General features: G+C 44.4%; 1 protein-coding gene across 1 annotated transcript; it reads left to right on the top strand.

Annotated features, from left to right (window-relative positions):
- Positions 1–4,801: 4,801 nt before the first annotated feature.
- SPP2 (secreted phosphoprotein 2) lies at positions 4,802–12,406 on the top strand (the record flags this gene model as incomplete). Its single annotated transcript, XM_082483609.1, has 6 exons — positions 4,802–4,850; positions 4,955–5,079; positions 6,442–6,564; positions 8,125–8,235; positions 11,869–11,923; positions 12,309–12,406. 6 exons carry the CDS (start codon positions 4,802–4,804, stop codon positions 12,404–12,406), a joined length of 561 nt encoding a protein of 186 aa, XP_082339735.1.
- Positions 12,407–13,438: the final 1,032 nt, after the last annotated feature.

Raw genomic sequence — 13,438 nt, forward strand, 5'->3', positions numbered from 1 at the left:
GGGTTGAGAAAAGCAGCCAGCATGGCAAACAGTACCATCTTATGACAGCAATTAGAGAAAATGGAAAAACAAAGACTTATTCTCCACCCTAGGTGGTTGAGGGCTAGAGAACGTTCAGCAGCCCATGGGCAGTGTCTGCACTGGCTTTATGATCGAAGTTTCTAGTTTCTCAAGGGACATGCAGACGTGATCTGAAGGGAATTGGAGCTGTGTCTCTGTTGGTGTCTATGACCTATGGATCACGTCTCAAACTCTTTTAGTCTGAGCAAAATCTAGAAGCCTTTCTCCTACCTCTATTAGCTGATATCAATACAACTTTTAGTCTTCTGCATGTGTGAGGAAGAAGTTACCCATGGAGAAGAATTTTTAGGGAGCTTTTTGGTTTTGCCAATGCCATGCTATGAGAGCTGTGGGGGGAGGGGGGTGAAGAACATGCTATTTTGAATTTAGTGGGGTTTTCTTTTATATGAAGGGACTTCATTAACTTTCATCTGTCATATAAATGTCCAGGAAACAAGGGATCAGGAATAGCTCCTCAGTGCCTGAGATGCTGTTTAGACTGGTTTCAGAGTACAGACATGTGATGATGCTGAATGATTTACATTTAAAATGAAAATGCATCTTCTAATTATCAAAATTTCACTCACAAAGAGAAATTACTGTTCTCCCAGTTGTCTGGGAACAGAGCTGACTTGATTGCTGGGAGTGAAAGTGGTCTGAAAATAGTCATCTAACAGAAGCTCTTTAATTTCCTCTTTTCTTAAATGGCGCATATCTGTTTGCTGTGTGGATTAAATTGGATGCAACTCCTTCCCTCTGCCCCAAGGTGCTTGGCATCTGGAACGTGCTGGTAGTTTAGTTTAGTCCTTAAATTGTGAAGAGTCTTTCTCCATCTTGCCCCCTCTCAAGTTTCAAGAAGTTTTGCATTTTGGGGGATTTAACTATAACATTTGTCCTTTCTAAAAAGATGCATATGTGTGTGCCTATATGCTTTTTCTGTCTGCTCTGCAAGCCCTGTCTAAAAGTTTTCTCAAAATTCTTCAGTCTGGTTAATCAGGGGAAAAAAATGTTATCCTGATCAGAGATATGGTGAGCTCCATTGCTGCCCCTGCAAAAAGAAGCCTTCAGAAAGCTGCAGACTAAATATGTGGCTTCTCCCCAGTGTTGTGTGGTGTCTGGGTTGTCTTCCTATGAAAGCCTGTGTAATTCCTAAGGATGTGGAAGGCAGCAGCAGTAGGGCACCATGTGACATGTCAGAAACACTTATTGTCTCATTTTTCACGCCTTCTTCATTTTGTTCTGCCCTGCTTTTGGCTTGAGGCAAAGGCTTCACCTTTTGTCACTTCTCCAGGTGCCGTGGCACTGCTCACCACAATGGCTTGTAGTAACTAGCAAGTTGTGGGAAGGTCCTTAATTGGCAAACGCCAGCAGCTGGTCTCTAGAGGAAGCGAAGGATGCTTTGCTCTTTCAAGAGCATGTAGTCCTCAGTCTGTGTGGCCATGCCTGTTGTTTCCTTAGCATAGATGAAATAACAACTTTCTGTTTTGAATATGCCGATAACTGAACAGTCTCTTGGGTTTGGGAATTTGAACTCGGAGGTCTTCTGCAAAGTATTGAACTTCAGGTTGAATTCTAGTTGCTCTTCACAAATTTAGTGGCATTTCCTAACCTGATGCTTCAGTTACTGTCTCCAGTGCAGAGAGAATGCGGTTGGAGATGTCAGACCTCCTCAGAAACCTAGAACTTAGGGCACTTTGAGTATGAAAATGTAAAATTGGTTCCACTGCTTAAATCTAACGAAAGCAGAGGTTTCCCAAGAATGCTTCTTTCGACCACCTGCCCCAAAGGAAAATACCCTATCCTTCTCCTGTTGACTGTGCCTGACCTGTTAGCACTACAATGCTGTGCCCTGCTCAGACGTGCCTTTCCTCCTGCCCCAGCACATGCCCGAGCCTGTTTTCGTCACAGACTTTCCCTTCTCCCTGTTCCCATCCTACCCACCCCCAGTTTCTACCTCTTCCCCAGGTCCTGTCTCTGTTTGGGTTGACCATCCTCAACCCAAACGCACCTCTGACATGTACAGTGAATGAAACCAATTTTACTGTAACATGAATCTACTGGAGTGTATAATGTATCTGTGGAGAGACAGAAGAAATATTTACCAAGTTCATTACAGCGTTAATGAGCCAGGATTCAGAGAGGTGAAATAGCAAACATCTCTGTTCTCTGGATGCTGCAAAGCAAAGCCAGAGCTCTGCAGAGAAACTTTCATTTCATTAAACAATTTTATTTTCAAGCCCTACTCAGCATTACTGTGATCCTGCTGGCAACATTTCCCAGTAGCTACTCTAAGAGGAAAATCTTTAAACCCCATTCAGTAGTTAAAATTACTACTGGACTGGCTACAACGCTGTGGCTCGGCTTCAGTTAGGAAGAAATTTTACATATTCAGGTTCTGGTGGAACATTAACTGTTCCCCGCATACAAGAGGCAGAAGGTTCCTTTCCTAGGGATGAAGTTGAAAGCTAAATGTTATCCAAACTACCACAGCAAGTTGGTGGTGAAGCATGCTGGAAAACATTAAGGACCTTGGGACTCTGAATGCCAAGTTCTTTCCATTCAAGTGGTTTGAGCTGTCTCATTCTTGTGTTTCATTACCACAGCAGCAGCATGACTGATTGCAGAGAAACCACCATAGAAGCAGGTCAAACAGTGTATCAGAAGGTTTTCTCCTTGATCTGAGGGAGTGTGGTCTTGGCTCTGGTTGCAGAAAAGTTGGGCATTAGCGCAACAGACTGTTTTTGAGAATCTCCAGCTCAGTTTAAATCCTCTGCATTGTGGTGCTCTGGCATTGCTGTAGCCTCAGAAGAATATTGCCAGCCTCCCCATAGCACAGGCAGTAGTTAAGGAGAGCTGGGAAGCAAGAAGGGCAGACCCTGCTACAGGTGAGTGTGTGCAAGAGCCAGTAGAGAGCATCTTCAGCTGCAGTGAAAAAGGAGATTGGATGTCCAGAAGAGGCTCTGGCTTTTGACTGGGCAAAGTTTCAATCAGCATTTTTGATCATGTTCCCAATGCTGAAATTCAAGTTGGCTTGGAAAAAATACCCACCCATTTTTGGAATATGCGCCCGTAGCCACCTCTCTCAAAGCCATCCCTTGGGTGGATGGCACACACGTGGTGTGGCGCTAGCCAGTAATGTCGCCCCAACAGGATTCCTGTTTGGTGCTGTGTCTGCTTGTCCCCCCTAGGCATGGCTTGTTCCTAGCACAGTCTCTGTGCTCATGCGCAGCTCTAACTGGCACACAAACTCTTTCCTGGGGTGTACTATGGCTCAACGGGTTCCTTTTCTAGGATCTCACAGCAACAATGGGAAATGAATCCAGTGACCACGAATGCCCACACCTGGGCAGTTGTTTCCATTGTATCTTAGAAGTGTGGTGCCTTCATGGGTCTTTGCCTGAAAGTACTTGCAGTGTGAGTGATACTTACTTGACTCCACCTGTCACCCGAGGAGTCAGATCCCCTCAGTGTGCAACCTTGTGATCAGCTACCATCCTGCAATCTGACAACCTAACGACCAGAAGCAACTTTATCCTTCTCCTTATTAAATCTGAGCCCTGGTACTTTGCATGCTCCCATATCTTTCCTTGAGTGCTTGTCATTTGGGAAGTTCTAAAAATGATCCTGTGCCACATAATTCAAGTGGAACTGCGATTTGAAGTTTAAGGGAGGAATTTCACACACAGGAGCCTCAAAATGAAAATGGTTAGACGCATCTCTACCTTGTGAACAGTCAGCAATGGGTGAACTTGTTTGAAGGCAGCGGTTTCCCTCCCAACTGCCATGGACAGCCTTTAAGCATTTAAAACCCAGGTGCATCTTTAAATCTTGCTAGAAGTGTTTCAGTGGCTCTGTTGTGAAGTAGTTGTAGTAGAGAGATAAGATATGTTGCCTGTACCCGGAAACCAAGGCTAGCAAGTGGCTTCAGTTAGCTAAGTGCTGAGATCTCGTGTCTAGCTCATCCCTGTAATTCCTTATGGCGTTTTCAGTACTGAAGTCAGGCCATAATTTTTCAAGAAGCACATTCATTTCTGTGTTGAAACTGAAGTCTGAGCATCAGGGGGATCTGACAGGGGAAACCAAATATCCACAGCCGCTTGCTTGTGTGGTTAGCTGGGCAAGCGTCAAAGCAATGTGGGAGCTGTTCTGGCACATACCAAATTACAGAGGTCCCAGGAGCTTGCATGGCAAACAGACCTGGGGTGTCCCAAGGGTCAGCCGTGTGCCTGGGAGGCTTCTGTTGGATGCTTTGGCCTGCAGGGTCATGGTGTCGGACAGGTCCATGTGGGTGGGTTCCCGTTCCGTGGTGGGGAATCATCCCCTCCTCGGGGAATACCAGCTTGTAAGTGCTGTCAGTTGCTGCTGAGACACAAAGGTGCTGGGTCTGGTGCTAAGGAAAGAGTTGACTCACAAGCTTTAAATGGATGACTAATGGCTAAAAGTGAACAAAATAAGTAGATTCTGCCTTTGGCTATGGAGATATCAGGAATTCAGTGCTCCCTTTTAGTCACAGTCCTGGGAAAAAGGCACTGCAGCCCATCTCATATCAGAGAAGTACTGCTAAATGGAGGAAAGCTGACAGCAAATATTTACTCTCAGATCAATCCTGTTTAAAGTGCAATGTTTGTAGCAGAGCTTGGGCACAGGAAGGTCAGGTGTAGGATCAAGGCTGCATTTATATAAAGACAGAGGAACATGCACTGGAAATCCTTGCTTAGAAAAGGATTTTGAAAGACACGCTATGAGGATCCTAATTTTTGTCCTCACACTGAGCGTTTTCCCATGTTCAGGTAAGTTGCTTGGAATGGAGCCATGTCCTCTTTCTTACGGTGATTTAGGGAGGAAAAGTACAAGACCACAATGAACTTCTAATGGAACTGTGCCTCTGTCTCAGGGTTTCAAGTGTACGACTATGAGCTCCCTGTCACAGAAGAGGCTCTCAATGCTTCCATTGCAAGGATCAATTCTCAGTCATGGGGGCCAAACCTGTATGGTGTTGTCAGGAGCCATGTCACAAGAGTAAGTGCATAGATGACAGAGATCCTTTACCTGAAATATGCTTTACTGTGACGGAAAACTCTTTTTCACCCAACCCTGGAAGCCCAGATATAGTTGGAGTTTTCTGATGCTGCTTGGAAGAGGGTGGGTTTGGGGCATTATCTGAAGGCTTTAGGAAACTAAATATTCTTTGTATGTTGGTTTGTAATTAAAAATACTTCAGGAGTTCAAATTTTCCACACCTAGAATAGAAATGTTTAAGAGATGTCTTGCAAGATTTTGTTCAGAACTGGTATTTTTAAATATCTCCAGGTAACTGCTTTGCTTTGTTCATAAAGTAACCTCATTCATCTGAAGGTCTCAGCTGAATGTCCACACTGCTGATTAAATGCCACCACAAACACATTCAGGATTCTTTCTCCAATCTGTATTTATGTCATCTGTCTCTACACACCAATTCTGGTTCAAATCTGCGAGTATCTAAATGCAGGCAGGAAACCCATATCTGTTTTAATTTGCATTGCTAAGAATTATATTGGATACCCAGAGCGAAGGAGTTAAAGCTTCCTAATTTAAAGTTGTCCATGTTCCTGAACATCCTCAGAATCATTATGTTTCTATAGATGACATATATCAAGTCTTCTGCAAGAATGAAGAACAAGTTGACTTTTGGATTGATCTAGTTTGGGAAAAAAGGGTACTTGAAAGTGGTGGGGATTTGTTGTTTGTTGGTGGGGTTTTTCTGGTGGGTTGTTTTTTTTTTTTAGTCTTCCATCTTGAGCTAAAACATTGATTAGACTGAGAAGGAGAAAATCCTAATATGTCAACAAAAGCAACCAAACTCTCTAAAGCTTGCAGTGTTGCATGCATGCTGCCCATTGAAGTACCTGAGCTGACAAGGAGTGACTCTATAAACTACATTAATTCAATTGCTTGCAGTTCTGTGATTTACTTTCCAAGTCATGTATTTGCAATAGACTTCACAGCGGTCTAGATATCCAAAGCAGAGCTGTTAGCACCCTGGCTCCCACAGAAGAGAGAGGAGCATGTAGGGGTAATGCTATGCTTATCTACCCTTGACAGCTATCGTTCACCCCAACCAACTCTGAGCAGTAGGAGGATCCCACGATGGCTATAGGGTTTCAAGTGAAACCCCCATGGAAAGCTGTTCTGTGTTGCTGTTACTAAATCTGCCTAAGAGAGTAACTCCTGAGCACAATAAAGCAGCCTTTCTCACACACAGTTATCTGCTCTAAATTGGGCGCTGACCCATAATGCCCTTATGTCGTGCTTCTGCTTGACAAAGAAGCAAGGTTGCCATGTAGTGGGCACAGCAGAATGACAGGCACTAATTTTATGTTGTGTTGATCTTCCGCTTACCAGGTTGACATGTGGAACAGCGACGCTTATAGACTAGAGCTACTGTTCAGCATTCGTGAAACAGTGTGCACGAAAGCTTCAGGAAGAGACCCGTTCACATGTGACTTCAAAATAGGGCCTTTCGTGGTAAGTGTGTCTGGTGTGAATGTGAACCCCCCACTCTGTGCAGGATGTTCTCAGGATGTATTGAAACACTACTGGTGCTGAAGAAGGATTGGCGCTTCTGAAAACAAAACCAAACCCAAACAAGTACAACCTACAGCATGGAGTGAATGTTAGGTGGGAGGGGCCAGTGCTGGGAAAGTCTTCTGCCTGGTCAGTGGGCAATACAGGAACTGCTGTGAACTGAAAAGGACATGTGCATCTTGGAGCAGCATGTAGTGGAAGTGTCTGTGTGCTTTTGGACCAAATCCTGGAAGGAAACTGTGGCTTCTTTTCTAAGAGAAGAGTGTGAAAAAACTGTCGTTTGACCTACTTTTGCCTACCATGCATCTAGGTACCATATAAAGACTTATTTTCCTATGTAGTGCAGATTCCCACTCTGTGATGACAGGGCTAATCTTTTTCAGATTTTCAACTTTCTTTTCAGCCTGAAATACACATGGATCAGGCTCTTCATATAGCTCTTGCTGCGCTCTAATTCATAGATGACCAGCTTTGGTGTAAATACATCATCTTTGAATCTGGATTTCTCTGTGCACAGTTATTTTTGCAAAAACATGGCTCCCATTGCAAGCTTCTCAGTGGTTGTGTCCTAACTGCTTGCACAAATCTTACAAAACATGTGGAGTAGCTCTTCAGTCTCTGTGTGCAATGATACCATACTGCGTGTCAGACTTCCACAGAGATTATCTCTGCTTCTCTGTGCTGCTCCAAGCTGAGCTCTTCTCGCCTCTTTTTCCTCTGTGAATGCTGAAAAACTTAACTGTACTTCCCCGGCACAGATTTTAGGGAAGAGGAGGGATTCTGGGAAGGCACTGAACAGATGGCACAAAGGCTTTCCTCATAGCTTATGAGTCATACTACTACCTCAGGAGGTAGTTTACCCCATGAAGAGGGGGGTAAACATCTCCTCGAGTATGACTACTCGAGCTAAGCAGTTTGTGTATGCATGTAGATGGGACAACATGGAATTGATGGTTGTTGCTAGGTTTTCCTTCAAAATGCAAGGGTTGGCTACTTTGAAGTTATCACCGTACCCTAAACAGACACCATCCCTCTTCTTTTCTTCTTGGGGTAATGCAGTAAGAAAGATAGCGTCAGGATCCTTGTTTTCCAAACTTGGGTGGCAGGTTTTGCTGGAGCTTCTGACAAGTCATAGAGATAACGTCTTTAAAGGTAGTTTAACTTCTAGAGCTGGAGCTGCCATCAGCATAGCCCTGCACGACTCTTCTGTTGTTCCAGAGCCATGAGAAGCATTTGGAGATTTAGCCTCTAGCAGGTTCAAGACTTCATACAGTTAATATGCAATTTTGGAGCAATAACTTGTGTGTAGTTATATGCTGCCAGAATATATTGGTCTGGCCACAGTCTGCTCCAATAATTTGTTAGGTGTATAGTCTTGCTTGCTTTGAAATTTGTTTTTAAAATCCCTGTACAGGTTCCCCCTCCCCAGTGAAATTCCCATGAGAGTGTTTGCACTGTAGCTTTGCTCTATGAGATTTACTCTATTTTGATCTGTTACAGCCAACCACTTTCTGCAGAAGTGTTGTGGAAGTCTCTGGTGAGCTGATCTCAAACATTATTGTGCAGTGCCATCGTGGCACATCCAGCTCCGAATCGATGAGCAGCGAGGAGGTAAGGAAGGGGAAAACTGGTTTCTGCTGCCCAGAACAGCAAAAATTCTGCTCGTCCTCTTTTAAGAAGTCAGGTACATATGTGTGAACTGCAATTCCTGTTGCAGTTGGAGATTTTCATCAGGAAACTGAACGCAGTTTGAAATCCAGCTGCCTCCTGTAATGCTTCACTTTCCATCAGCTGAGAGGTTTGACCTTGCTTGATGGATGCCGGGGGAGAGTGTGAATCTCTGCGGCAGTCTGGCACATCCACCAACTCTGACGCTCCTCATTGACATATAGAGTACGTGCTTGGAGAACAGTGATTGGCATATCTTAGACAGAAACTAATACTGATGACTCTTGCTCTGTTACTAAACCCAGCTCTCAGCTGAGCATGTAATCACAGCATAGCTGAAGAACATTTGCTATCCTGAGATTTGTGTTCCCTTTTTGAGCTCTTATTTGGTTTTTAGGGTGTGACTAAATGCTGACCCAACCTGAGAATTCCTGATAACTGTTTTCAAATCATGCCAGTGTCCACTTTTTCCATGAACTGACACTTGAACCTGGGTACCTGCATTTACAACGCAGATCTGCAGTGGGTGTTGTGCTTGAGGATTATATTCAGGGAACAAAGACAGGTTCACAAGCAAGGTGCCAGAGGATATGGAGAGCTTTTATTTTTGGAAAGCGCAAGTGACTAAATGAATAGCTTCAAGCAAACAGGATTCTGTGTAACCTTCTCTTGGTTTGACTTGCCAAATTAGCTTGTAACTTTTTTTGTTGTTGTTGTTCAGAATCTCTGTTCAGAGCTAGCTAGTGAATGCACCGCAGGAAGTCTTAATTTACAGAGCAGAAAGACTGCATGGGAAGTACTGAAATATGTAACATAGTCTTGGATGTTCAGTCTGTCCTCTGTGGGTTGAGTGTAACTCTTTTTTAATCGGGCACTCAGAATAAACACTTGCTTTTAAAAGCAGACGTCTTCCTGCAAGTCTTCTTTAATCATCATTTAAAATTCAGTACTGCCACTGCTATTCCTGCTGGGGAATATATTTCCTGCAACGTTGTACTGGTTTTGGCTGGGGTAGAGTTAATTTTCTTCATAGTAGCTAGTGTGGGGCTATGTTTTGGATTTGTACTGGAAACAGTGTTGACAACACAAAGATGTTTTAGTTAAACCTGAGCAGTGATTACACAGAGTCAAGGCCTTTTCTGCTCCTCATACTGCCATGGCTGAATTAGGTTGGGAGTGCACAAAAAGTCAGGAGGAGACACAGCTGGGACAGATGACCCCAACCGTCCAAAGGGATATTCCATACCATATGATGTCCTGCTCAGTATATAAAGCTGGGGGAAGAAAAAGGAAAGGGGGGATGTTCTGAGTTATGGCATTTGTCTTCCCAAGTAACCATTACACATGATGGAGTCCTGATTTCCTGGAGATCGCTGAACACCTGCCTGCCAATGGGAAGTAGTGAATGAAGAATGAATGAATAGAAGGTGATCCTAGAGGCACAGGAACAGGCTGTCTCTGTGTGCCAAAAGACAAGCCAGTGGGTAAGAAGGCCGGCCTGGCTGAACAGAGAGCTTTAGCTGGAACTCAGGGTTAAAAAGAGGGTTTATGACCTTTGGAAGAAGGGGCAGGCAACTCAGGAGGACTACAAGGGGGTCATGAGTTTATGCAGGGAGAAAATTAGAAGGGCCAAAGCCCAACTAGAAATTAATCTGGCTACTGCTGTAGAAGACGATATAAAATGTTTCTATAAATTCATTAGCAACAAAAGGAGGGCTAAGGAGAATCTCCATCCTTTATTGGATGCAGGGGGAAACATAGTGACAAAGGATGAGGAAAAGGCTGAGGTACTTAATGCCTTCTTTGCCTCAGTCTTTAATAGTAAGACCAGTTGTTCTCAGGGCACTCAGCTCCCTTGAGCTGGAAGACAGGGACGGGGAGCAGAATGAAGCCCCCATAATCCAAGGGGAAATGGTTAGTCACCTGCTACACCACTAAGACAGATACAAGTCTACAGGGCCAGATGGGATCCACCTGGGGGTACTGAGGGAGCTGGTGGAAGTTCTCATCAAGCCACTTTCCATCATTTATAAGCAGTCCTGGCTAACTGGGGAGGTTGCGGTTGACTGGAGGTTAGCAAATGTGACGTCCATCTACAAGAAGGGCTGGAAGGAGCATCCAAGGAACTACAGGCCTGTCAGTCTGACCTTGGTGCCAGGTGATGTTATGGAGCAGATCATCTTGAACAACATCAGATACAGACACATACAGGACAAGGAGGTGATCAGGCCCAGCCAGCATGGGCTTATGAAAGGCAGGTCCTGCTTGACTAATTTGATCTCCTTCTATGACAAGGTGATCCAGTTAGTGGATGCCATTGAGGTTCTGGATTGTGCCCATAGGAGGGCAACGAATCTGGTGAAGGGTCTAGAGAACAAATCTTATGAGGAGCAGCTGAGGGAACTGGGGTTGTTTAGCCTGGAGAAAAGGAGGCTGACAGGAGACCTTATCACCCTCTACAACTACCTGAAAGGAGGTTGTAATGCGGTGGGGGTTGATCTCTTCCCCCAAGTAATAAGCGATAGGACAAGAGGAAATGACCTCAAGTTACACCAGGGGAGGCATAGATTGGATGTTAGGAAAAAATTCGTCACAGAAAGGGTTGTCAAGCATTGAAACAGGCTGCCTAGGGAAGTGGTTGAGTCACCATCCCTGGAGGTATCTAAAAGATGTGTAGGTGTGGTGCTGAGGGCCATGGTTTAGCGGTGGACTTGGCAGTGCTAGGTTAATGGTTGGACTTGTTCTTAAAGGTCTTTTCCAACCTAAACAATTCTATGATTCTATTAATTCCTTGTTTTGTTTTGCTTTACTTTTGTGTGCTGTTTTTGCTTTTCTTATTAAACTGTCTTTATCTCAACCCACAAGTTTTCTCACTTTTACCCTTCTGATTCTCTCCCCCATCCAACTGAGGGGCAGTGAGCGAGAGAGCAACTGTGCGGTGCTTAGTTGGCGGCTGGGTTTAAACCATGCCAAATTTTAATAAGGAAAAAATTCCAAAGGGAATTATTGCTCCTGAAAAGGAAAGTATTTCTTTCTGCGGAGGGCTGCAGCAAGTGCATCGCAGCTCTTGCTCTAGAGCTGTAACTCAGTTCAAAGGATCTCAGCCTGATTCACTGTGGATGGTGTTGGTGTAGCTCCCGTAGTTCTGGTGTCATTTGGATAGGAGAAGGAATTGTGATTGGCTGAGACTGAGATCATATTACTGATAGAGACCAACAAAAGAGTATAGAGAGCTTTTAAAAGAGTAATTTGGGAAAAATTAGTCAAAGAAGCGCCTTGTGTGACTTCAACAGACTTGTCTGCTCTCCAGGCTCTGCTCTCCTGGCTGTTTCTGCACTACAGTAAGGTCAGGTAAGGTACTAAGTACAAAGGATGTTGACATGAGAGCCTACCTGCAACTGCAGACTTCCTTATCAGCATCACTGCTTTGCAATAGTATCAGCAGTAATCTCATTTTCAGAGAAATTAATAATGAAGTTTGGAATTACTACAGTGGTCACACAGTACCCGAGGAAATGAAGGAGAGGTGGACTTCTTGACAGATGAGCTTTTTAAAGGAACTTCTTTAATTTACAGATGATGCATATGCCAATAATGAACCCCAACAGGAGAGGCAGCATTCACAGAGAAGGTAAGCATTTCTGCCATGCTGGACTGTTCTGGCATGTGTTAGTTTGCCTTTTGGATCATCTGTTTGGGTTGCCTGAAAGTCATCTGTCTGAGGGAGAAGAAAATATGGAAGACCAGCAGTTTGCTCAGGTCACAGCCACCTTTTTTTCCTGTGCAGAGGGATGTCTCATTGAGGAAGCTGTGAGGGCATTAGGCTTCAAAGTAGGGCAATGCTGAGGTTTGTATACTCTGTGTAAGCGTCTTCTGGATTTCCAGATTTGTGCTTTAATAACCAGTACTTGTGTGCATCCTTGAGGTTGTCCGGTTGTTGTGCAGAATCCTGAATGAACACACATTTGAAAGCATGTAACACTAATGTATGTCTCCGCGTTCTTTTTTTTTTAAAGATGCATTTGCTTCTGAAGCCTTCCGTTCAAGGGGAAGAGGCAGCAGCCGTGGGTACTGGCATAAACCCAGCTATTTCAGCTCTGACAGGATTGAATAATATGGATTGGGTGAGTACAATTCAACGCGTAGCTTTTATGCACCCTATGTCTGCAGATTTTGTGGCAACGTGGGAAAGTGACTGCTCAGGATAAAGGATCTCTTTGGGAACGTGCTTTTTGGCTGCGAGCAAGTTAAAAGACATTTTACTGTGGGCATTTGTAGGACTTGCTTATGGGGAAATTCAGTGACAGAGTACAAACAGCACTATCAGGACCCTCAACAAATGATGATGGGGTGGCAATCTCTGGTGCCTAAGGGAGGGCTCACAGAACAAGGGTCTGACCAGTTGTCAAGTCATCAGAAGATGGTTTTGATTTTCCTCTTGTTGCTTCACTCCTAGGAAGAATTCCCAACTACAGAGCTTACAGCTTTCACTCACTCTTGAGTAGTCCATCCCATATGATCTTGCAAATACCAGTGTCCTGGTGTGCAGGTAGTGTTAAAAGCGTACAAGAAAATCAATCTGCTGGCCTAAGTTTAGCATAGGGCTCAAGCCTTGAGCTGCAGTTCTGCCTTTTTGCATCCATCTCTCTTGGCTGTCAGAGACATGTTTCTGTCAAATGTTTCATGGGTACTTTGGACCTTATCCAAATTGGTTGCCCTTAGCACTTGGCTGTGGGATCTGGAACATGCCCTGGCTGTGTATTGGCAAAGACACAGATGAGTTGTCTGATGCCCCAGTCCTTCAGCAAGTCACCCACCGTCTTTGCCCTGTTGCTGTCCTCCCATCCATGACTTGTGCTATTTATACTGCAAACTCTTGGAGGAATGGCCGTGTCTTTGTGCCAAATCTAATGCAACAGGGCCCTGAGGCCACACAGTTTAGCAAACAAAAAATGAATGTCTTTAGCCTGGAGAAGAGAAGGCTGAGGGGAGACCTTATTATGACATACAAGTATCTAAAGGGTGGGTTGAAGAAGGATGGAGCCAGGCTCTTTTCATTGGTTCCAAGTGACAGGACGAGGGGCAATGGGCACAAGTTAGAACACAGGAAGTTCCGTTCAAATACACGGAAACAGTTCTTTACGGT

Source organism: Vanellus vanellus, assembly GCF_965231255.1.
Source record: "Vanellus vanellus genome assembly, chromosome: 5".
NCBI classification, from domain to species: Eukaryota; Metazoa; Chordata; class Aves; order Charadriiformes; family Charadriidae; genus Vanellus; species Vanellus vanellus.